Source organism: Augochlora pura, chromosome 1, assembly GCF_028453695.1.
Source record: "Augochlora pura isolate Apur16 chromosome 1, APUR_v2.2.1, whole genome shotgun sequence".
Lineage (NCBI taxonomy): Eukaryota > Metazoa > Arthropoda > Insecta > Hymenoptera > Halictidae > Augochlora > Augochlora pura.
Genome location: NC_135772.1, coordinates 19,458,176 through 19,483,994, shown reverse-complemented (window position 1 = coordinate 19,483,994; position 25,819 = coordinate 19,458,176). Strand labels below are relative to the sequence as shown.

The 25,819-nt window shown below is 41.9% G+C and overlaps 2 protein-coding genes across 8 annotated transcripts in view; both read right to left on the bottom strand.

Annotated features, from left to right (window-relative positions):
* Krt95d (phosphofurin acidic cluster sorting protein KrT95D) overlaps window positions 1–21,872 on the bottom strand; it is a 68,905-nt gene extending 47,033 nt beyond the window's left edge. For all 6 annotated transcript variants that reach the window (XM_078195997.1, XM_078196020.1, XM_078196007.1 and 3 more), the window contains exon 1: window positions 21,718–21,872. In XM_078195997.1, the coding sequence (XP_078052123.1) occupies window positions 21,718–21,821 (104 nt within the window). In that variant the 5' untranslated portion in view covers window positions 21,822–21,872. The remainder of the gene's footprint in view (window positions 1–21,717) is intronic.
* Window positions 21,873–23,200: 1,328 nt separating this feature from the next.
* Window positions 23,201–25,219, bottom strand: Yif1 (Yip1d-interacting factor 1). 2 transcript variants are annotated; one of them, XM_078196208.1, is made up of 4 exons: window positions 25,019–25,219; window positions 24,635–24,720; window positions 24,171–24,512; window positions 23,201–24,111 (listed from the first exon to the last, which is right to left on the bottom strand). In XM_078196208.1, the coding sequence occupies exons 1-4, from the start codon at window positions 25,047–25,049 to the stop codon at window positions 23,587–23,589; spliced, it is 984 nt and encodes a 327-aa protein (XP_078052334.1). In that variant the 5' UTR covers window positions 25,050–25,219; the 3' UTR covers window positions 23,201–23,586. The 2 variants fall into 2 exon arrangements, with proteins under 2 accessions (XP_078052334.1, XP_078052343.1); XM_078196217.1 differs by having other exon boundaries at window positions 24,635–24,801; window positions 25,019–25,212.
* Window positions 25,220–25,819: the final 600 nt, after the last annotated feature.

Sequence of the window (25,819 nt, the reverse complement as noted above, 5' to 3'; positions counted from 1 at the left end):
AGATACCATGAGCTCAAAGACTATCAGCTGAAAATTCTTGTCTACCTCCTCTTTCCCTGAACGTTCCATTGTTCACCCACTTTTTTCTATCCTCTTCTTTTCAAAAATGCATTTCCCTCTGTCTCCGTGTCGGATCTTTCTCCATTGTTTCCGCTCACGGTACATACCACCCTTATCTACTTCCTCATCATCCCCCTCTTGTCTTTTGACCTCCAATTCGGAACTATGGTTCTCAATCCTTCACTTGTGCTCGGATTTCATTTACCATTTCAGTTTCACTGTAAATTGTGACCTGTTAATTTTTAATTTTAGCGTAGAATCTGAATTGTTAATTACTGTTAACTGTGATCTCTTAATTTTCTGAGTTTTATTGGTAATTGTGATTTTTTTAATTTTCTGATTTTTATCGGTGACTGTAATTTATTAATATTCGCTAGTGTTTTGGCTGAAAGGAAATTTCGTCTGAAGCGAATTCAACGACCCTGCACAATAACTATATATTAACAAAAAAATATTTGTAAACCGGAAAAAAATTAAGGGTGCACCGTTGCTACATTAGACACCTCACTACAACGCGTTTCGCTAGATCGATAACGCTATAAATGCATGAAATCCGCAACGGGTCTATTCGCGTCGAATCAAGCGCCTAATTATAGAACTTTCAAGCGGAGAGAGAGAGAGAAAAAAAAAGGAAGAATGGAAAAGAAGAGAATCGTCGGACGATTAAAGAAAAGATCGCGTCGTCGCGTTGCGCGAAGGTCAAAGAAAAGTTCTGACCAAGGTCTAGACCATAGTGCTACTTACCCTACTTCCAATTCTAATTTCGGATACGGCCTGCATTATAGATAGAGAGAGAGAGAGAGAGAGAGGACCGCGTCTCGTGAGTACGTTTCGAAAATAATAAAATTAGAAACCGCGCGGAAGAGCCAACTCGCAAATAAATCCCGTATGCCAAAATTAAACGGGCGTATCAAAACGGGCGAAGTAACAAACGGTAAACGAGCGACGGGACCCAGCGCGCGTTTCTCGAGCACCGGATTCTTGGAAGTGGAACAACGGATCATCGGTCATCTGTTTTGCTCGTTAGCCCCCCCGGACAAATTAATTCGTCTTTCCTGCGCTCGTGTTCCAGCAACTGGTAACATTGTTATTTCGATAGAATGCTGTTTGATTAACATTTAGAACAAATTCTTTGTTCGATGTTTCGTTCGATTAATATTTCGATTAGATTCTTTGGGTAAGTTCGATTAATATTTCGAATAGAGCCTTCGGATAAAATTCTGTTGAATTAAAATTTTAAAGAGATTCTTATAATAGTAATTATTAATTTTATTAATTTTTAAGAACTTTTCTATCGTGGTACTTTTCTTCATTTATTATTCCAGGCAGAAAGCATTCGTTTGCTTCTGATTAGTAGATCTTTGAGCGAAATAAAAATCGAGGCCCCGTTTGACAATTCGAAGCTATCCATCTTCGAGGGTTGAAACGCGCGGCGCACGGCCGCGCTGTAATCTCTCCGATCGTCCGCATAATCGCAATCAGCGTCGCGCGGGGGCTCTTTTCCGTGGCGACAAAGGTGACGGTCGGCCACGCGGGGACGCTACTAATTATACAATGGCGCTTCAACTCGATGGCATTCGCCTCGTTTGCTCCTTTTATACGACCGGCACCCGCGGCTTCCCTGTGAGACCGCTGCGAGGATCCCGTGCGACACTGGGGAGGGAGCGACGAGGCAACGACAGAAAGCAAGAGAGACGGAAACCTAGAGAGCGAGAGAGAGCGAGAGAGAGAGAGAGAGAGAGAGAGAGAAAGCTGAAGAAGAAATAAAAAAGAGAGGGAGCAAAGAAAGGCGAAAACAGAGAACGACATATATACAAAAAAATAGTGACAGAGCAAGAGAAAAAGCAAAAGAAATAATGAAAGAGAGAGAGAGAGAGAGAGAGCAAAGGAAGGAATGAGCGAGATGAAAGAAATGTAAAGAAATGGAAAGGAAAGAAAGAGCGACAGAAACAGTGAGAAATAAAAAGAAAGATAGCGAGCCGTTCTTCAAAGCTCGACGCGTAACAGCTCGTTGAATTATCGAACAAAAATTTGCGTGTTGCGGATGCCCGTCCTTTGTCGGGAGATCGATTGCTCGCTTCGAAGTAGCGATAAAAAGGTGAATATAACCGCGGAGGGAGGGGGAACGGTTGCGTGAACTTGTGCAAGCCGCGGTGTCGTCTCGGCGAAAGTCGAACGATTTCCATCTGTTCGACAAGAGAATTTTGCTCGCTAAATTCTTCCTAATTGTTCTCTTCAATTATTAATTATAAAATCCATACCACCGTCACGACGGATTCCGTCACTTCCATTCGTCGAACTATCAAAGACGCCTCGAACGAGAATCGCTCGTTAAAACAAAAATACCGGCGTCGAGTAGCGCGCATCCCTAGGTGTGTATCCGTCGCTTCAAAGGAGGAGAAGACCGTCCTTCAAAGTGCCAAGACCTTATTATTAGCAATTTTATCGATTGAACGTGGATCTCACACGTCGTTTGAGTTCCCGCCGTCAAGGTCTATGTACACACACAGGGGCTGGGGTTGTTTTTTCTTTTTTTTCGTTGTTGTACCCGGCGAGAGACTTACGAAAATTTAGGCCGAGAGAGAGGGTGAGAGAGCACCGGAGATCGTCGATCGGTTTCGCCGGAACGAGGTCGAGATTCGCGATTAGGATTCCTATCGCGGATCCGGGGATCTGCTCGGATGATTAGAACGTCTTCCAATGAATAATACATCCGAGGAAGCACGCGTCTCGCTTGTAGTAAATGGATACCGTCGCGCGTTTATTGTGCGGATTCCTAGGAAAATGTGCTCGAGTGGGATAAGTGGATTGCATCAAAAGTCTCGCCGATTGCGAGATCCAATTGTATTTTCTGTAATATCAAAGATATGTCTAGTTTTTGCAATAATTTTTATATTTCTTGCAATACCTATTTAATATAGTAATTTTTAGTACCCAATACCTTTTTTAAACAGTGACTAAAATTCTTTGCTTTTTTAATTTTTCCATTACTAAGAATGATAACAAAAATAATTAGAACTGTAATAAATTTTATCCATTATCGCTAACATCTCAAACTATTAAATCATTGACAATTATTTTCCTAATATAATTAAGAATGCACAGGATACTCGCATCGTGTGTTCATTACTCTGTTGGATCATGATTTATAAATAATAAAATCGACGAGAATTTCTGTCCATTGTTCGTCGCCGTCGCGGCGAACGCGAAGAGATACGAGGAGAATCCGTACAGCACAGAGGCAACGGAACGGACACAACTGTATCTGCGTGCGAAGCTTTTCAATGCCTTTTTGCACACATCCTCCGGCAGTGCCAGATTAGGCATATTACGATAGAGATAGGTGAACGGTAGGCGTATCAGAGCGATTTGCATAATAACGCCGCAACTGCTTCGGGCGCGAGTCCGCAAACTACGGGTCGTTACCGACTTGATCGAATGATAAGCCGAGGCACTATCAAAATTTAGCCAAGTCCGATGGCTAATGGACGCGTCGATTCGTAACGATTCTCGGACACGAATAACGACGACAATCTACAGTTCCTTCCTCGTTCGTGCTAACGATTTCGTCCAAAAAGTATTTTATTGTTTTCGAGGAGAATAGAAAACTTTTCACTTTTTCACGAGAAACACGGCGCGTTTTAATTATTTTAGATATTGCTTTAGATGTCAGAGTGAAGGCGATTTTATTACTTATCTATATATAAATTCTGTATAGTGTAAATTTATGTTAACAATGTGTACAGCTTTCTAATAATAATTAATCTATAGAGATATAAATACATGATAAATCTATACTTTTGAATAACTTTAACTCTTTGGTATTTCTGAGCGAATCTATTTATATATAAATTTATCTAGATAGACCTATTTAAAATCCATGTTAATATAATTTATATAATAATAATAATTGTATAAATTATAGTAATTTAGATTTACATATAGATAATATCGATCTGAAATCTATACATAAATTCATCCCCGTACAAATAATAAATAATAAATAGTTGAAGTCCGAGTAGTTCTACGAAATTATGAAAAAAGTTATTCCGTTGAAAAAATGCAATAAACGCAATCGTCACCGTGAAATTCGAGCAATTTGTTCCAGTCTAAAAAAGAAGTAATTCCGTTTGAAAAATCGTCCGACTATTTCATCGTTGCGCGCTTGAAAATTCGAGCAATTCTCGTCCAATTTGGAGAAAGTTATTCCGATCGAACAGATGTTCGACTATTGCCATTGCTCGCTATAAAATTCAAACAATTTCGTTCAATTTTGGGATGGAATTATTCCTTCGAAAAAAAAAGAGAGGTGTTCGATCGAACATCATCGTCGCTCGCTGGAGAAAAAAAAAGAATTCGGTGCGTCGATCGTGAAAAATAATTTCGCCCGTTCCGATGTTCCGCATTGCACCCGTTTGATTACGTCACACTGTTGCCACCCTTGCCAACCTGCGGGCGCGCTCGGTTTTCCTTTTAAGCCGGGGCAACAGTTGCCGCGCGCACGCCAAGGAAACCTTAATTGCACGGTACAGAACTTTTCCGCGGCGGCGAAATCCCCCCCGAAATGAATAGAAACGAGAGCCGCGGGGAGCGACGCGCCAACCCCCCTCGGACAGAGGGTTGCGAAACGCCCTCGACTATAATCGTGTAGACGATTCGGGGTCGAAATAATGCTTCCGACACGCAGATCTTAATCAAGAATATCTCGAACTGCGTTTCTTATTGGTCGAAAATAATTAAATCATAATCTCAGTGGCGAATAATAAATAAACGGCTTATTTCTTCATTTTTGGAGATGGAACTGTTATCAAGGTTATGTGTAACGCGAGAAGTATTATGCGTTGCGGTCGGACTTAATTTGTGATGCAACAATTTAACATTTTACCCGACAGAAGCCTATCAACCCCTTGACCCTCGTGCCCGCCGTAGTAAGACTGCGCTGAATTGGCAAACACCGCGTGCAATAATCTCGTAAACTCGTTTAAATTCAGAAGTGCATGTGTTCCGATCACGTTTCGAACGAAGCCTAAAAATTCATGCGGGGGTTTAAAACGTTCGAGGGTATGAAAATAGATAAATGATCTTTTCGACAAGGTTATAACAATTACCGTCTTTATGCGACTGATAGAAATTAATATAACAGTGTCTTTTTCCTTTTTGATATTTATAGTAAGTTGCAAATGAAGAATTACACCCTTAAATTCCTCGAATCATTATTCACAGCCCCCTTATTATTTTCAAAATATAAAAAATATAATATAAGAAATCTCAATATTTTAATATTTATTCACAAGTTTCCAGACAATTTAAAAATGTTCAAGGGTCGTTCAAAGCTGCGTTGATCTAATTTTACAACGAACCATCCACCGTATTTTATTCTGAACTGCTGTATAAAATAACGAAACACGGTTACTGCGAAATAACGACCTCGGTACACCTGTTTACGGTTAATCTCCCCGCTGTTTTAAATGCCAGCCATTCATTTTTACGATGGACGCGTAAAATCCTCTGTACAGTAATTACTGGACCGCGAACTTTACGCATTCATCTCGAACAGCGGAGAGATTAAAACCATTTAACCCTCGTACGTCGAGTTATTTTCACAACTCTACCGTGGAGGAGATGTTCGTAACAGTTCCGAGCTCTTCATTCAGCTCTTCTCATTTTACAAAACGTATGTTCGCAGATAATATTTTGCAGACTAATTTTTTATTAGAAATAAAAGCAATTTATTTTGATCGATGAAAATTGAGTAATTAAATGAACGATTTAAAAGTTGTGACTATCTCATGAGACTATTACACTATGTTATACTATGCTATGCTATAAGATATTATACTATACTATATTATACAACAGATCATAAATTAGCTAACAGAAATTAAAAGAGCTAAAAAAGGTCGCAGAAGCGATATCTGCATTTCGTTTTACCATCGGCGCAACTCGTTCGAAACGAGATGATCCCGAGCTGCGATAAGTCCACGGAGTCATCGTTTCAATGATTCGCGAAACACGTTCTCCACGCCGGGATTAAACGTCGACCGGAATAATGCACGCGCCGGATAATTATCGCGGAACGCAGACGCGTCGTCTTCGCGTGCCAGCGATCCATTTCGATCCGATCAGCTGTTCGCGAGGAATGATACCCGGTGTGCTCGAACGATCGCAACGTTTGATTTTATCGATCGTTGCGATGAGTCAGTCGACGGTTCGGCGAAGTTTTTTCGCCGTCAGCGAGACGCCGAGATTAAAACGTACAGCAAACGTTTATCAGCGGTTTCGAACGCGCCCGGTTTATCGTCGCGCGAGGCCAGATCTCGTAACCGATAACACCGTGAACCATTACTACGCGCGAACTATCGCGAACAGGCTCGATTAATCGTCGTGCGTCTTAGAAATCATTGAGAACTGCGTAACTTTTACACAGCGCTGCAAGTTCTTTGACTTCGTTCGATTGCAGTCGTGTTGTGTTAGAGGGGACTGGCGACCTTTTCATCGAATTTTTGGATCGATTAATTGGATGCTGAATAGCCAGGATGTTTTGCGTTTGCGATAAAAATACGCGCGACGAGATAGTAGGGATATTAATAGCATTTAACGCATTGATTGTGTCGTTTATAAGTGGTTAAAATTATACGAGACGGGAATAAATGTTTGTGCTGTTCCTGCAGCTTGCTACCGATGCGCTTTGTGTGTTTTGAATGCGGCTGTGATATTTGCGTCTTGTGTGATTGCTGACAAGCTCGATTTCAAATCCTATAAAAATAATAGAAAATCATAGAGAATTATAGAAAAATCGCAGAAAAATCATAGAAAGATCATAGAAAAATTCATCGAAAATCGTATTAAAATTATAGAAAAATCATAGAAAAATTGTAAAAAAATCAAATAAAGTAGAAACATCGAAGATGAGAAAACACGTTTCAACGACAATGAAAATAGCTTCGGGCGCGAAGGGGTTAATTCCCATCTGGCAACGATCGTTCCGTACGGTTGCCAGAAATGCATAAATCCGGCCGATAAGGAGAGCGTTTCCAGTTGCTATAGGGCCCGACCTTGCATGTCCAAGCGATCCGCGATTACCGACCGCTATTATTCCCTTCCGCCGACGGCGTGCTTAACACTTTATAGGTTTTGCCTCCCAGCCGTAAAAACTTTTTCCTCCGTTTGCTTCATGCTCGCCCAGATAGCGATCGATCTACACCGCCCGCTTCGATGGCAATTCCGACGGCGTGGATCGCTTCGGTAACCGACGCGATCCGCCGTTCAATCGCGCGAACCACTTACCGCTTAATCCGATTCGAAAATGAAATTTTTAAGCCCCGCGGAATTAGTATGGAAACAATCGCAATTTGATACGCGACCGTCCGTCGAACGATCAGTTTCGCCGTAGGACCTAAACCGCGCCGGCTGGAATTTTATGGAACTGCGCGCGCGGAAACTGCTGTAAAATCGGTAATTGAACCATCGATCGTTCTCTCTTTACGTTGTAAAATTAATCGTGCTTTTTTTTACTATCTCCTGTTTTAATGCGATGGAATTTATGCTGATTACGCCGGCAGGAAGGGGTTAAATGGTTCGGAGGGAATTTAGATATAGAGAAAACTCGGGGCTGTGGTTTTTGATATTCGTAGAGATAAATTCGAATTAAATGAATTTACGATAGAATTCAAATTTAAATTAATTTGTGATAGAATTAAAATCTAAATTAATTTATGATAGAATTAAAATCTAAATTAATTTATGACAGAATTAAATGAATTTTAAATTAAATTTTGAACAATTTATAAAAGCTAAAGCAAATTCACAGATTATTGTATAATGGATCTCTGGGCGGAATAAAAATCGTCCCTTCATCGTTTAAAAAATCCTCTAAAATACCAATATAATTACGCTTCTAAAATTTTCCTAATTTTTTTAACGTCATCTCTGTATACCCATGGACGCATTAAATCGCAGAATCGACCGGTGAACATCCATTTCCCACAAACCACCGCAACCACAATTTTGCATAGAAACGTGGAGCGCGCGGCAACCGTTGGGACACGCGCGCGGCGAAAATCGCCGGCAATTTCAAGGCTCCGTTTCATTAATCTTCGCGACTAATGGAACAACTGTGCTCCCACGCGCGATCGCGTTCCGCGACGTTCCGCTCCCGGTTTCTGTTTCCGCAAAAGCAGAAATAATATTCGCGACCGGGGGCTTTTCAGCTCCGTTAATGCCGGGCCTCGACGACATTTCGAAATACCCAGCGCATAGCCCCCCCTTTTTCACGGATAATCCGGCATCGGCTAATGACGAAAAAATTCGACCCCGTTCGAGATGGAGAGCGTGTGCCGGCGGCGCGCGCGCGCGCGCGGAAAAACGCGTCCCACCGCCCGACAATTCATCTTAACAACATTCCTCCTCCGGCTGCGCACAGTGGCCCGCTCGAAAAACGGACGCGCATAAATCCACCGGCGTAAATCAAGCCGCACGATCCGGGGATTAATGTGCTTTCTATAATGAAAATATGGCGCTTCGCCGTACCACGGGATTCTCAATAATTCATGAAGCGACGAGGAAACCTTCGGAAACTTTCGACGCGTCTTCGTGCTTCGATCGTTTCGGGGTTTATTTGATGAAAAGATCGTCGGACGTATTGATCGAGATTAATCGCCGTTTTTAAGAAATTTATTTTACTGCGATTTATCGTATTTTATTTCATTGTAATTTATTGCATTTTATATTGTGTCATGCTATGCTATGTTATGCCATATTATCCTACACTGTACTGTACGATAGCGTGCTATATAATATGCTGTGCAATAAGTAAAATTAATTATAATTTTATAATTATAATAAGTAATTTAAAAGTAAAAGATCGAATAAAATCAACTATGATAAAATAAAATAAAACAAAATAAAATAAAATACAGCGAAGCAAAATGAGATGAAATAAGCTTCGATATAATTAGCATAGGGAAAGGTTCACCCAGTCCTCGCACTGGACGAGTCAATTGTTGAAAGAGATAAAACGCGGCCGGGCGTTCCCGCGTATAATAGAATTAAAAGGGGGGGGGGGGGGGGGGCGTTTGTTTCCCGCGTCCGTCCGTTTCGAGCCGTACGGGGAGTAGTCGTTCGGCGAGCACCGTAAAACGCGGAAAACGAAAATACTGTACCCCGACGGAAAGAGGAACGGGCGCATTAGCCTAATGAAATCCGTGGAACGTACTCGTTAAAGGCGATAAACTAATTTGGTTTTAACGCGAGCCCTGATTCACAGCTCGGAAAGAGAGGAAGGGAGAATCGCGTCAGTCTTTTTCCCGAAATTCTATTCTCTCCCACGTTCCTTCTTCTCTCGTCTTTTATTTCGCTTTTGCGATCGTGTCTAGCAGTTCACCGGCAAATTGCGAGCGTTCACCGCTGCCGCGTTCGCTTTTTTTTTTCGCGGAGAGAGAGAGAGAGTCTCGCGTTTACTCCTCCGAAGCCGTAAACCTGAAGAGGCTGGAATTCTGTGTTTCTTGCGCGTGCTTCGGTGTTTCATACAGCGTTGACTCCCGAGGCATTAACGTCGCGAGCATTTTTCACGAATTACGGTGGATCTGATGGGGTATGGGGGGAAAAATATGTCGCGTTGTTTCTGTAATTACGGGCTGGGCGTTTGACGGAGTAGCAGGAAAAATATTTCACATTGTTTCTTTAATGTCGAACGAGGGATTTAACGAAGCAAAGAGGAAAGGTATTTTACGTCGAGAGTAATAATACGTATGTTATAATCAATTGAGCAAGTGTACGGTAACGTGTACCAAAATTCGATTAAAATGAAAAGTATACAAAGGAACTAACATCCTATATTACAGACAATAAAAAAGGAAACAAGTATAGTCTAGACACGTAACAAAATTATACTAACAAGGATGGATGAACGTACTGCCATAAAGGATTTCCTTCAATAATTTCGCAAAGAATGGATATCAAAAAAGACAGCAACCACAAATTACAGTGCATCAGAAGCGCACAGATACGCGCCGCAAACAATCCCGACCGATTCCCTCATAGCTGAGTAACAAACGTAATTTGACCAGAATAACCGCAACACTCTCCAACATTCTTTTTCTTACCGGAATGGAAAAATAAACGCTCGCGTGTCGTATAGATAGATCGAGGTGCCGTTGGAGGACCGAGCTTCTTCTGTCGCTCGTTATACGCGGGTGCCTTCGTTCGTCGACGATAACGACGACGACGACGACGAAGCACCGAGGAAAGAAAAAGCAATATCGCGAGAGGATCGGGTTCAGTCACCCGTCGCAAAAAAAGAGCCCTGGGTCTCCTGACCGAATCGATGCGGGTCACCGGTTCCCGATCGATTAATTCTGTCGTATTTGCCTGCGCCCCGTTTCTCCGCTCCAGTGAATGGTTTCTTTATTCCGCGATAGTTAAAGTCGACGGACCCCGTGTGCCACCGGCATCTGGATTGCGCTCCCTCTCTCTCTCTCTCTCTCTGTTTTTCTCTCACGCTGACTGATTGTCATCAGTGAGTCATCAGAGGAACGCGCGCGCGATTTCTTCATCGACGACACGTCCGGCCCCGGACGTCGCCGAATTTCGGGCAGAGGTTAAGTATTTTTGGTACATTATCCGCGCTCGTTATCGTCGCACGTGACTCATATGCTAATAACGAGGCGTGTTTGTCGCACCGCGCCGCTGTCATTAGTTTTCGTAATCAGGTTATCGTTGTTCCAGAGGTGACAGCACCGGTCCCACGGATAATTTGTTTCGGTGAATCATTTTACCGGGAAAATTAGTTTCCGGCATTGTTATGACTAGTCGTAACATTTCCTCCGGATGTCGCAACAAATAAACAAAATAAAAAATTTTGTTCTTAAAATGAAGTTAAAGTCTGTCTAATATACCTGATATATTATTATTCGCGTCGAATGGTAAAATAATAAAATTCGCAAATGGAGATCGTGGAAGTTAAAATTAAGAGCTTGTTAACAGTTACACGATTGGCAAAATTTAATTCCATAATGCGTAGGATGCAGTGAAGTTTCACCAAATGGAGACGCCGTAAGTTTGGAATATTTTGGATTTCCAGTTGAAACGGCCCCGACCGCAAAGGGTTAATGGTTTAACGAGACCCGATATTTTCGCGGCGAAACCGCAGGCAAGAATAGGCTAGCTAACGCGTACGCATTGCATAAACACGGTGAGTCACGCGGAACAGGTTGCCCCCGTGTGTTTCCTCTCTCGCGTTTGGTTTTCTTAGGAACGGAAAATATGAAATTGCGCGGCGACCTTAGAATTCTATTTTAATATCCGACTTAGCATCGATCTTCGTTACGATCTAGGACTACCAAATGAGACCATACAAAAATGACATTCCCAGTGCCGGGGTTACGTAAAGTTACAGCCCCGGACAAAATGACGAGTGCGTGTTATCTCCGGACAAGAACGTCCGCGTTATCATTTTGTCCTGGGACTGTACCCGTAACCCCGATTATTGGGCTACACCTTCGTTGCTTTTCTCCGAGTCGAAGAAAACCCGCGTCGCGAGCAAGAATAGCTATCGATTATCGTGCGAGCTCTCTGAATCCGCGAGAACGGTGCTATTTTATGGATAAATATTAAACGCGAACGATTTTTTTCTGCAGCGAAGTAGCATCGTTTTTTTAGCAATAAAATGTTCATATAGAGACAGTAAATTATTTCTATCTTGTTTTGGTAAATTTTGATTCTGTCTTTATTCTAATAAATTATTTTTATTCTTTAGTTAATTGTGTCTATACCTGACTATAGAATAAAATTAAAAATGTAAAGCATTCGAAAAGATCCATCGCACTCGAGAAGATTTATCGTATTCGAAAGGATCCATTAGATTTTTGGAACCGTGCAACGTACTCCAAGTCTCGAGAGCTAAGCTAATACGATACATTATTAACAAGACATGACTCCGCGAGAAATGTGCGTTGGCAGACAGGTTCCAATACGTCTCTGCTACTTATTTCTGCTCTAGATTCTGCACAATAAGACCGCCCGAAGTCGGCGACACCACTGCTGCGACTTCTTCCTGTCATTCGAGTACTATTCTAGATACAGGGTGTTCCAAAAATCATGTAAGAAGGGCTCAACATTTTTCTTTCAGCGAAAATGTCCACCGTTCTACTTAATTAATAAACAGAAAATTGAAAGAACTGTATCTTTTTTATTTTCATCAGAAATAATAGCAAAATTAAAAAAAAATTTTATAATTTCTCTGACAATTTTAGAACTTTTGTCTTTTAAATATTTAATTTTTACAAACGAAATACTCGCTTAAATTTACACAAGTAAAAAGACTAATCTTCGGAAAGACTACCTTATACGATAATTATAAAATTAATTGTGCTGGTGAATTAACAGAAGTCAGGATAAAAAAAACAATCGATCTCGTAGCTCTTAAAGAATAGTTTGACGGAACAGTACACATTATATCCTCGGCGAAAGTTTCGACGTCGATCCTCGACATCTAGTTTTCCCATCTAGGCTAACTACCCCTCGTACTGTACGACTGTTTAGAGGACAGCCCTTAGAAAAAAGAGATTGATCCAATAAACTGACAGCGAAGTGAGGTAGAGTGGCGTACGCGGGGCTCGCGGCATTCCCGGTGTACCTCTCGCATTGTGCGGCTAGAAAACTTCGATCAATAGATTGTAATGATTCGCCCGATGGAACCGAGAGTCCAGCTCGATCTGATACCGCAAATGGACCGCGGACTATTCTGCGAATTCGAACCAGAAATCGCAAGTTCGTGCGATAATTTAAACATTTTAGGCTGACCCTTCTTTCTTCTATAGTCTATAAATTATCAACGCCAATATATTGAACAATTTCTCACGAACTGTCCAAATTATTTAAAAATGGTACAATAATATCTATCGCCGCTTTAAAAATAAAAATTGACCTCTAATTAATTCCCAGACCTTTCCACGAATGAAACGCGAGACGTTCTCACGCTAAAAGTTATTTTATAAAATCTGCACGAAGGAAAGTATGCGCGCTTAACGCGGCCGTCGAAGTAAAAGGAAACATTACACGGTTTGTTAACAATCGCGATGCGGGGAATCTCGCGTGAGCGAATAGTTACATAGGGGAAAACATTCTGCGTATGAAACGGTCCGACGAGATAAAACACGGGATGACGTCGCAATCGGCTGTATTATTTCAGCGAAAGGCTTATTATTAGTACGAATGCCCCGCAACGTCGGCTTCGATGCAAATTCGAAACCGGTTACGGTTCGAGATAATGGCGTTTATTTGACGATTTCCCAGGCTCTCGCGGCTCGCGGGAAAGCAGAGCCGACGGGAGCGTCGGATAAGCGACGCGCAGAGATATTGTTGCCTGGGCTGTCCGTCGATTGGAACAGTAAATCCCGAAGGAATGATCGTAAATGTGTAACACGGCCGATGGTACTCCATGAATTACGGGGCTATAAATGTTCGAAACGTTTAGCACGCGGCGCCGCCAAAAGAACGCTATTGCCACGGAAATATTTCGTCCGCGCCACTAGTACCGAACACTTCCGACTGCTTCGCTCGATTAATTGTTTTAAATCGCAGTTCCCGCTTACTCGACGAATCCGTGCGAACGTATTTTATTGGTCGCGCTTTTCTGAAATTGGAATTTTATTGTCTCGGCCGTGGAATTCTTTGTTTCGAGAATTCGGGATTTATCGCGATTTATTGTCGATCAAAGGACTGCCGATTTTATTCGTTTATGGCAGAGATTAGAAGAATTTGAAATTGTCGGCAACCAAATGGACGAACAACAATATTCATTCCGCGGCTATATAACGTAGCACATAAGTCTAAACAGTCTATATTATGTTAATAACTCCGAATATCCCGGAGGAATTTTTCGTCTCGCCACAGACTTGCTGTTCGAGCAGAAGGGGGGTTCGGTGCGAGGGCCGATCGAATTACACGTGTTTTCTTCACGTGTGCACGGATCCGCTCGCGTTCTTTTTTTTTTGCAGCAGGCACACGCACGCGGCCAACGTTCAGAAACGCGCAGCGATATGATTTATTGGGCGAGATACATACCGCGAAAATAGACGCCGCCGAGACGCGCCGCGGCGATTCGCACGCGTTCCCGTCCGCCATGCCCACGTCTGATAGAACAATAAATAGCTTCGAGAGCATTATCGGGAGCCAGAACGACAACGGAACGGTGCAAACACGATAACGCGCGATGCATTCGGTTGCGGGCGTTTAGTATGCTTTTGACCCCGACGTCGAAACTCGTCGATGACAAATCTTGCAAATTCGCTAGCGTAATTCTAAAGGATGTAATCGTATTTTGAAAATAGAGATTGGAATTAATATGGAAATAAAGATTGGAATAAAAATTACAATTAAAAGATAAAAGCAAAAATAAAGATTGAAATTGCAATTAAAGCGAAGTTGAATTAAAGTCAAATTGAGATTGAATTGAGATGAGATTAAAATTGAATTGATATTAAAAAAGGCACACAGCTTGTTCACAAAAACGTCTATCAAACACCCACCGAACAGTCGTGTCATAATCGATCCACAAGAGGATCGAAAAAGCAATCGCGTCCCTGCGCTCCGAATCTAAAGAATAAATAGGAGGGCGCCCGGTGCCAATTACAATTCCTCTCCCAGAATGTTCCCCGAGTGCAAAGCCCGTCTTCGAGAAAGCAATTACACAATCACAGCCGAGTAATAATAAAAGGGGGGACGACCGGAGAGCCACGCGGCGTCGTCGAGGTCCCCGACAAAGAACTATCCGTCGTCCGCAGACGACGGGTCTGGAAAACGAAGTTCTCCCGTAAAAAGGTGGAATGGAGTCGCGGAATGAACAGCGCGATTCAAAGGATCCGCGAATCGATTCTCGTGGTCGGTGATGGTGGTGTCCGTTGAAAAGAGCTTCTTCCATCAACGGCCCCGGTCGCCGGGAAAGAAGAAACAGGCCACGATTGATATTTCGCAGGCGACGCGCGCGCGACAGATAACATCGTACCCCTCCCCCGCCGCTGCCGGTTGGGTGGTGATTTGCGATTAGTATACCCGTCCGGCCTGGTTGTTGTAACGTATACCGAGTTCGAGGTCGCGGCGAAACGGCGTCGAATAAGCGCGCGCGCGCGCGCGTGTTCCGCGTAGGGCGTTCTCGGCGAAAAAGTTCCCAGGCGAGAGAAGAAAACAAGCGATTTAGTCGTTTAAGCCCGAATGAATGGCTCGCGCTCTCCGGGCCCCGATGATCGTGTATCCATCTCTCAAATTGACTCTTATCGCTCTATTAACGGCCGGATCGCTCCTGACCGATTTGCCTCGGATATTTCACGGTCAGCGAAACGGAGACGCGGCCAATCTTTGCTCGCCAATTATATAGACGTCTTTTGATCCTTTCCTTTAAACGTTTCTCACGATTCATACATATTTGTCCAGTAATTTGTTGCATCGCCATTCAAAGGGTTCATTAGAAGACGTATATATTAAAATATGTATATTATATCTAATATTAATATTAGATTTAGCACCGCGAACCGATCCTCGCAAAAGGAAGGAAGAGCAAGGTCGCATAATTTTTCGGCGAATTCGGTCGATTCTATAAAACCAGACCGCGGCTGTTTGCAGAGACCGTTATCTCGCGAAATATGGGAGCAGACTTTCCCGCGTTACGTGTGCACCAGAGCCGCGCGACGGGGCACACGGAATCACTTGCGCATACAAAGGAATCGGGTTTTCTCGCGCATTCCCACGTGCTTACATTTCACTTACAAGCTCGTTAATAATAACCGGCTAATTAGGATCCAGACGGGCACAAACCGGCGTGCCCCGCCGCCACGGTCTCGGACAACCGACGGTCAACCATAGCGGCCTTGTTCACGGCTCGTGCACCATTCAGAATTTTTTATCAGAATTGTAAATATTTTTCAAAGGCTGTCTCTCGCAACGGAGGAAGACGCCGGCGAAAGCTGGAACACCACACGCCGGTGAATTATTCAATGCGGGAAACGATCCGGGATTGATCTCCCTGCTGGACTGTACGCGAACCAATCCCGTCCGTGGCTTTTCCCTTTTGATAGACAATCGAATCACCGATATGGTAATGCTATGTGAAACTGAAGAATGAATACCGAAGACCCTACGGTATCGAATCGCATGGTGAGCTTGATAGGTGATATAGCAGAGGGAATTTTCTATTAGTTGGGGAACTTATTTCGGGCATTTTTAAATATTTAATTTAATATTTTAGTTACTGTTTTATTAAATATTTTATTTGCTGTTTTATTTAATATTTGACTTACTATTTATTCTAATATTTATTTTAATATTTAGTTTAATATCTAATTTATCATTGAAAATAATATTTTATTTAGAACTTAATTTAGTATTTCATTTCATATTCAATTTAAAACCTCATTCGATATGCTTCCTTATTTCAGATTAAAACTTGAAAAAGGCCTCCATAAAAGGTTGCAACAATTTTCTGCGTATTTGCCTCGTCGTTCGATACATTCTCAAGTTTTAAGGAAAATCGGAGAAACGTTCGGCAAGACGGATTCTACCATTATCTGTTGCACGGGACATTAAGCGTGCATCACGTTCCCCGAATAATTTAACAAGGCGATACCGTCGAATTTGCAAACAACGCTATACGTGTCACGCATTATCACCAATGCTCCACATATTGGTAATTGTGTGATCGTGTCGGACGTGTGATTTCAACGAGCGTTTTACGACGGGCTCTCTCTCTCTCACTCTCTTTCTCTCTGCGGCGTCTTCGAAACTCGCCGGAATCTCTCGCGCGGAAATTACGACGTTCCGCGACGGTATTTCTGCGGAGATGCAAGTTTCATCCTTTCATTTAACTTGCTCGGCTAGTAAATTCCGGGCATCCATTGACGACCAACAGGTGGACCCAGCCGCGTACGTCGACGAGGATCCCAACGTCGTCGGTCTCTCTCGTCTCCTATGGTAAGGCGCGACACGTTCCGTCGGGTATAGCTGCGAGGCGTTAACGAAGCTGTGGGACAGCAACAGTTATCGTCGACAATAATTGTAATTATCGCGGGGCGAATAATTTCCTGCAAACGAGGCACTCCGGCGTGCGTGCTTCCGCGGTTAAGCGTCATAAACTCTCGAGGTCCAGACATTGTACGTTCACGGTGGGATAACTTGTAACTACTTTCCAAAGATGTTGCAATTAGGAGGAACAATGATAAAGCGCGCGGAGTGCAGGCAGCAGAAATTATACCACACGTGGCACTGTTTCCATTATTAACAGTCTGAAGGACAGCCGCGCGACGAATATACAAATCATTTTTGTAAAAGATTTAAAAATACCGGAAAAAGCAATTTATTTTCTACGGTAATTTTTATTGGTGAAAATAATCATAAAAATGTTTAAACGTACAATGCGTTCCTAGTACACTTTCCTAGGGAAAAATTCTCGTTCCATATCCAAACGTTTCTCTGCATAAATATTTATGGGTCGAGAGAACTTTCAGACAGTTCTTCACAAAAGAATTTAATGAATCTTACGTACCACTCTCTGCGTTTGAAACAGCAATAGAACAGTTTCGAATGGAAATCGTCGCTTTCTATATCATTTTAATGGAGACTGTCCTAAAATATAGGCCAACATATTCGCAGTTTTCAAATTCCATTTCTAACTATTCTGAACAAAAAAAGAAGACGTATTTGTATAAATTGATCGATAGAAAACCATCGGTTCATAATTCTTTAATAAATCGACGACTGTTCCTCCTTTTTACGTAATTTTAATAAATATATAATCTACGAAAAGACGCTACATTCTATCGAATAAATTCAACTGAAATCACACCAATTCTCCCCACCTCCGAACATAACTTAACAATCTCATAAACTATCGCCGAAGAACGGTGAAAGTAATTATTCGAAATGGGACGCTTCCCATGCTGGACGATAATGCGCTAAGAAAAAAGGAAAGGGACGAGGTTTCCAGCGGAACACACTTTTCGTATCTAATTTATCGTGCATTAAAATACGTTTAACGTGCCGATGGAACGCATAATAAAGTACCACGGCTGTCTCCGTCTCCGCGGACACATTCGCTGATTGTGAACGCCGTCGGACCGAGAAGTTCCGAGAACTTCCACGAAATCGGATCCCGAGTGCAATTCGTTCGAATTGCACTTTCCGCCTCTCGCCGACGACGGACCGAATTAGAGCACTGTAACGCGTTCCCGTGAATCCAATGGGGTTTTTCGAGCGGCCAGACCCGATCGCGGATAAGCCGGTCCCGAACAAAAGGGGGATTGTCTTCGTTACCCGATATACGGCCAACTTCCGAAAACCGAGTCGCAGTTGACACAACAGGCCGGAAAGGGGGGCGGCGCTAACTTCGTGGCGAAGATTTAATAATCCATCCCCGTTCGACAACCACCTCTCTTCGCTCATCGGGAATTTAATTAACGGTCTTTTCAAAATGATTCATAATTGATTTTTCCGCGCTCCGATGAATTATTCAACGGCAATATCGATCGGCAGCCGAACAGATATCGTCGGAAACATAATGCAATGAAACCGAGATCTTTTTCGCGTAGCCTTGTCGTTCAGAAGCTTATTAATTGCTTTTTAAGACAGACGTAATTTATTAATTGAATAATTTTGATTATATATTAATTTGAATAATGAATAAAATCCACAGTCTAATTAATATTGAATATTGAATATTGAGAACACATTGGTCACTGTAAATTTGTCTAGATCAGCAAATAAACTATTCGAAACTATTTCCAATCGTATCGTTCGAGTACTATCTTTATGGAAAACTATCAAGCCGACTGTTTACACATCGGCTACAGACATCCCGCCGGCTTGTCAATTAATCCCTTTTACAATCCTGTACGCACTGCTTTAACAATTTACTCTTATCGGACTCGTTAAATCGACCCGAAAAAGCGAAAGGTTCCGAAGTTACTTTAGCAGGAGGAAGATTAGTTCGACGAGGAATCATAACAGCGCGGGTCCGGCCCGAGCCAGTAAAACGCGATTAAAATAAAATCCCAGTAAGTTAAACCAATAAGTCCGGGAATGATCGCAGCGACGGTCACCGATAAGGCTATCGCCCTTCTATAAATATCACTTTTTCAAGTATAATTTGTTAGTCCATTAAATACAGCAATTACGACGCGATACGGACACGCAACAGTAGCCGTGGAGGAGGTTTAACGTCCGATTTTTCGACGTACGAAACGTATCGGCGATAGCGGAACGGGAATTATTACGTACGAGGCGATATAGAATTAAAGCGAACCACCCGTCGATGTATCGCCGGAACAGATATTTTCCTCGCGTAAGTGCCGAAAACATCGATATTTTTCAAGTGGTGCAATTTCGTTCGCCACCACCGTCGCGCATCGTTCGAGTACCGGGGGGATTAACGACTTCTTCGGCCGTCGAAATTTCAGGCATTTTCGCCCCGGAATATTCCTCGGTTTCCTGCGCAAAAGAGAGACGCCTGGCAAAAAATAGGGACACATCCTTGCGTCATTGAACGAACGATAACAACAACTACGGAGATGCAGGTAGCGAGCTGACATTAATTCGAACTCCGTAAACACGAATCTCCCCCCTCTACCGGAGTCACGAGCGACGGCTAAAATAGTTCGAGGAGTGTTCCTTTTGAAATTATTAAGACCTGAGAACTTTGAACGCTTGTAGCGGCATTCGTAACATTTATATTTAGTATTTAATATTTCTAGTAGCTAAACAATAAGCTTCTCTGCTAAACAATGTCCTGGTACCAGAGTGAAAATAGCTTCGAGTGCAAAGAGTTAATATTTGATGTTTGTAGTAGCAAATATTCTGACTGAATGGTTGCTTAACATTTTCACGTCCGTTGACACTTACGTTGGCAAGGTTATGTCGTACCAAGGAAAACAGTGTTGTACGAATGGTTTCTACAATTTGCAATGACGAGATTGTTGATATTGGAGACTTGTAGAGGAACTGACTCAAAAACCCTGACGTTTAATAAACTCCGAAGTTTAATAAAAAAAAATATATTATAATTAAAGTAGAATATATTTAAACTATTTAGCTAAATTTACCATGTCGCAATAAATTTCGTGCTCTGTATTTGCACGTTCTAATGAACCGCGCCGCGAAAAAGTTCCGACGGCAGGAAAAAACTTTTGCGAACCGCGCGCGGACGTGAAAGCCTTAACGCTGTTAGAATTCCCCATAGATTGTTGCAAAATAAAGACAAACCAACCTCCGATCTACACTAAGCTCATCGTTTCCTCTATTCGCGGGAGGAAGAAGATACCGGCGATAATCGTTTCTGAATCATTCAGACCGTCTCGTTTGTAGTAAGAACGATCTCATAAAATTTGCAAAGCAATTCTGCACGACATCATTGTGATCACCGTGTAACATAAATTATATTTTAAAACGAACGAATGTACGAACAACCGAGTTACTCGTTGACAGTGAACATGCTATTATTAGGTTAGCGAATAAATTCGTAGAGTTTTTGTTCCGTAACGACTTGCGCATTAATTAGCAAAGCGAATAGGCTGTTTGAAAGATCTCTTTCAGCACTACGAACCGGTAATATTCGCTTTTTCTAACAGTTTAATTCTTCATGATTTTTTAGGCTTGGAAACGGAATGTCCAGAAAGCGAAACTTTCTTCCATTTACAAGCCTAAAAGATCGTGAAACACTAAACTATTCGAAAAAGCGAATAGTTTACAGTTTCGCAGAGCCGAAAGAGATCTTTCGACCATCTTGCTCGCTTTGCTACTAATTAATACGTTTTGCTAATTATGCGGTTACGAAACAAAAACGAGAACTCCAGGAATTTCTTCGCCGAGCCATTAAAGCTGCACCGGTTAGAATACTCTTTGGAACATCGCGGGAATTATACGACTCAAAATAAAGCGGACTGTTTACTATTCGAAATACTGTCCCTCGGCGAGAGGTGGCACGGACACAGAGGCACACGGTCAGGTGTTTGTGTAACTGGTTGGTAAGATTCGCGCCTAACCGTCGTCGGTGGACGGTCGCGCGTTCCCATCGAGATGGCCCGCGGTATCGTCCGTAACCCGCGTTACGAGTCCCCCTAAATCGCGGATCGCACCTATCAATTGTTTACTCGCTGCGCAAATCGTTGGTAACGTCGTGGAAAATCGAGAGATCAGAAACACGGGGGCCAGCCATCGGAGAAACAGGCCATCGGCCAGATTGTATGCATGACAGTCGGGAAGCGATAACGGTGGCGCGATAAGGTTACCGAGAAAACAAGAATTTAGATTGGGATCTTGGTTCGGAGATCTGTCAGGTCCGATTGACAGCTAGCATCGAGCCGTACACACAGAGCGCGCCACGCAGTCCCTAACAGCCTCGGGAGACACCACGCACTCCGAATGACCAATGGCGCGTACACGTATCTTTCTAAAAGAAACGCGTTAATCTCGCGCAAGGTCGACGTCGTGCGCGACGACAGACGCCCTTGAGACAAGGGTGCCAGCGGAAAAATGCGAGCGACACTCGGGGGAAAAAAAGGGCGTGTGAATGCCCGCCGAGAGTTCCTGGCGTCCGCTCTCTGACACGGTGTAATGACACGGATTGCACGGTAAAAACGTGGACCGACGTCGGATCGGTCGCGGATTATCGATTACCTGGGTATGCAGTCGGGTGCCGTGCGGTCCACTTCCCAGGTGGCGAACAGCTTCATGGGAACTGGCCGGGTGGCCGGGGCTGTCGTCTTCGTACGCTCCGCCATTTTTGGCCCGTCGGCCCACAAAAACACTCCCCACACCTTCAGTTCACCGCGGCTCGCGGCTGACTGACTAAGCCAGCCCGTGGCGCCATGCGAGAAACCGCTCGACCGATTCGGCGAACAGTCACGGAAACGCACGAAGACACCTCACGGGTAAGACGTCAAGTAAAACGTTAGTACGCTTCTCTACACGATAGGGGCTCCTCACGCGCCTGCCGCCCCTTTGTGCGTCGTTTTGTCCTTAGATCATGCAGTAGCACTGATTACGTAGTATAGCGCGTGCATATGAAATTCAATAGTTCAGCGAAACAAAAATAACAATGGCTGACATGTTGCGCGTATGAACGATAATGATGTAGACTCAAATCACATTATTCAATTAATTAGAATAATCTGTGTCAACATCTCAATTAAGCTTTAAATAAATTCTACGAAGTTATAATTCTCGAAGTATACATGTTTCGGATCTAATTAATTGTATTTGTTTTTTAAAAGCTAAACAGTTAAACGCGCTTGGGAGATCGATGTGTCACTGTTTCGTAATTGCAGGTAGTATATTTATATTTGTTCACTCTGATGTCGCAGAGATGATTTCCTCCTTGCTTTCGGAAAATGATGCGAAATCGTGTCTATTGGTATATTTGCTCTAAGGTCTTGTTCAACCGGACAAAGATATCGTGTAGCGAATTTCTTTGTAACTGTGACGCATTCGTGGTGAAAATAGCGCGCGAAATTATGAAAGAGATCGAAGAACGCCTATCCGGCTTGCTAATAGATTTCATTTTATTTTGTCAGATTTAACTAATAATGGCGACTTTTTTCTTGTCAATAGAAAGCTACATTATCCGGTTAATATATTAGAAAGAAATAGCTTTTCGCATAGAGAAAAGAAAGTTGTACTAATCTAACACAGATACGTTGTACTGAGTATCTACTGCACTCGTTGCAGGCCGCCATCATTGCGTCGAGTAGCAAGATGGTGGGTACACGTTATGACGTTAGTTTTCTAAAAAAACTTCGATTTCCGTTGAAAATACCTTAGCGACGTCACATTTTCCACGTTTCTTTTCTTGTTGGATTTTTTGTACAAGTGCTATACACAAATCGTGTGTAATTTGATTGAGTCACGAATGAGAATTAAGATAGACCAGTATAGTAGGTTTAGCGAAACATTTTTTGATACCAGAGACTAAACTTGTATTGGCATTCGAAGCTTTGACCACAAACCAAGTATAGAGTAGATTCAGCATTCAATGTATTTTTCTGCGTTATGAAAATTTAGACTTCTGCGTCTGAAATATACTATGTATAAATATTATATGTTAAAATATTCGTCTATACAAATTCTTTAATTCACAAAGAATTGGTAAATCAATATACAATTAGTTGCAAAAAATATTTTTAATGACATTATTTACTATACAGTATTATATTATAAAATTTAAAATACAGAAGATAAAGTTTCGTACATAAGAAAACTTTATTCAACAAAGCCTAATTATTTCTGTACAAAGGTTTCCAAGACTTATAAAGAACTAAAGATATTAATCATTTTCGGAACTGTCTTTTATAAATACATGTGCTTCAATGTATATCTAGATCTAATGTAAAAAAAATATTAAAGCACTATTAGAAGTAATAGGATTTTCAAATTACCACTAAGGTTTCTGAAGAATTGTTTATTATAAAAATGCGTTGGTGACATGAAGAATCAAATAAATATACGTATCCTGTTTCTCAAAACCATTTATCCAGTTCCCTTGCATGATTAGATCATGTTATGAGACAAACACCACATTAACACAGGTTGTGCACCTGCTACAAAGAATATAAAATAGATTCTCCTTTTATTACCGCTTGCCGTGTACGAACTGTCGTTCCTCGGAAGGACTCGTAGCTTCAACGACCGTGTCACGAAAAATGCTAAAGATATACTGCAGTACAGCAAAGTCATATAATAACCGAATTTTCGGAAAACTAATGAAGCCAAGAGAGACGCGTTAATTCCGACGTATTTATAGCCGCAATAAGCCAGCAAATCTAACGTTGAGAGACTTGTATCGAGATGCATGACGTAGAGACTTATTAACTGCACTACAATTTCTACGATGTACCACGCGAGAGCAGAACTAGCTAATGTACTTAACGGAGTGAAGCGTTCCTGAATCCCTAACACTAATGCAGCTATAACTATGTACGTCACAAATGCCATAGTTGGAATATACATATCCAGGGCATTTTTCTCAAAGCGTGGTTGCAATGGTATGTCCTGTTCGTACCTAACTGACCAGTCCTGTTGAAGATATCCATAGTTGACTATCAAATAGAAACAATTGAATCTAGAGAACTTACTTTCTGAGAAAATGGGAAGAGCAGCAAAGACAGTTTTGTAAGAACGTAGTTTGTATCCACAGCAAAATAGTACTTCAAAGCTGTTACAGGCACATATTTCTCGAATGTTTGACTTCCATATCCCATCAAAGCATTGCCATATTGCATCGCCACATTTGTAACAACTGGCTCTGCTAGCAACTGTGTTGTAAATTGTGGCGGTGAATATTGTTCACCAGGTGGCATAGCTTCTGTAGTTGGATAGGCGGTTTGCATTGGCACTGATCTGAATCCATACGGGGATGCCTGTTGTTGAGGCATATTAAATCCATATTCTGGCATCATACCGTTATTCATAGGAACCTATCCAGAAAGATAAAACAGATAACTCTATGTATTTATTACACAGTGTACATATAAATACTTATATAATGCCTATTGCTATCTTAATTTTAATATTATCGAATCGTAGTACATAATTTTACCTGCTGATTATACATGTATGGATTTTGTGGTACAGATGTTGGAGTTGATAAACCAGCTGACGGATCTAGTATTCTTTTAGGTCTCCCTGTTTCAAATGTTTATTATATAAATAACGGAATGAGACAAAATCTAATCCGAATTATACTAAATAAATGGACCTGCTAATCTGGATATACAAAAGAAAGAAAACTTAAGTAATATAACCTCTTTGGATCGCTATATCCTTGAATGTTTGCATATTATTGCAGTTTCATTGAAAGTACTACATATTAAGAGTTAACAGTTGCTGTTTCACTTTAAAATGGATTGGTACACACAAATTATACATTATACCGACAACATAAAATACGTAGCATATTATTCGTTCATATTGCTAAACTTACCCCGACGTGCACTCGAATGATTGTAATTCATTGTTGCGGTTGATCTTCTTAATTATTAAATAGAAACACTTAATTTTAATGCTAATTTGACAGCCTGCGATTTTAAATCACTACTTGCAGAATGAACATTGAAAACAATTCACGCTACACGTCGCCATACTCCGTTATTCACAAAGTCCCCCACTACAATGTATATGCATACAGTAAAGGGTTTTACTCCTGCAAACTTTTCGTGCTCCCTAAGCTGGCTCGCGTATCCCCACCATTTTACTGCCCATCTAGTTTCGCGGAAGTACTGTAGAGAGAGAAAGAGATACGATAGAGAGAAACGGAACGATACCCATCAGATTCTATGTGTGTTCGTGCACATGGATAGGAAACCTAGCTTGCCCTTACTTTGCTGCGTAGTGCGGTCTCACTCTTTCTGCGCATCGCTCGTTGCCGCGCCATCGGAGTACGCGTCGTGAAATTCTATTTGTAAAAGAGCTTCAACTTTTAAATAAATGAAATCTGTTCGGTCCAGTGTATTTGCAAAAGCTGTTCATCGTACTTTGAGGTAAATATGTTCCCAATGTTTCAGCAAATTCACAGGATTTGGCTAAGGTTCTCATTGTATTGATTTGGATCCGCAACTAAGAAGAAGATACGATTATCAATCAGCTATAAATCGCAGAAAACTGCATCCGTTTTATAACTAATTCGAAATTGATAATTACGTAGAGCTAATGGCTATGAAGTAGTGTTGATGTATAATGGATTTTTTAAATAGTAAATAGATACAAAAATAGACTCTGCAATTAC

Bases quoted from the DNA above. Each gene is read 5' to 3' on its own strand.
- Yif1 (XM_078196208.1), bottom strand. From the start codon at position 25,049: ATGAATTACAATCATTCGAGTGCACGTCGGG. The intron at 24,721-25,018 runs GTAAGTTTAGCA...CATTTGAAACAG, and splicing joins TCATTCGAGTGCACGTCGGG to GGAGACCTAAAAGAATACTA. The intron at 24,513-24,634 runs GTAAAATTATGT...CTTTCTGGATAG, and splicing joins CATACATGTATAATCAGCAG to GTTCCTATGAATAACGGTAT.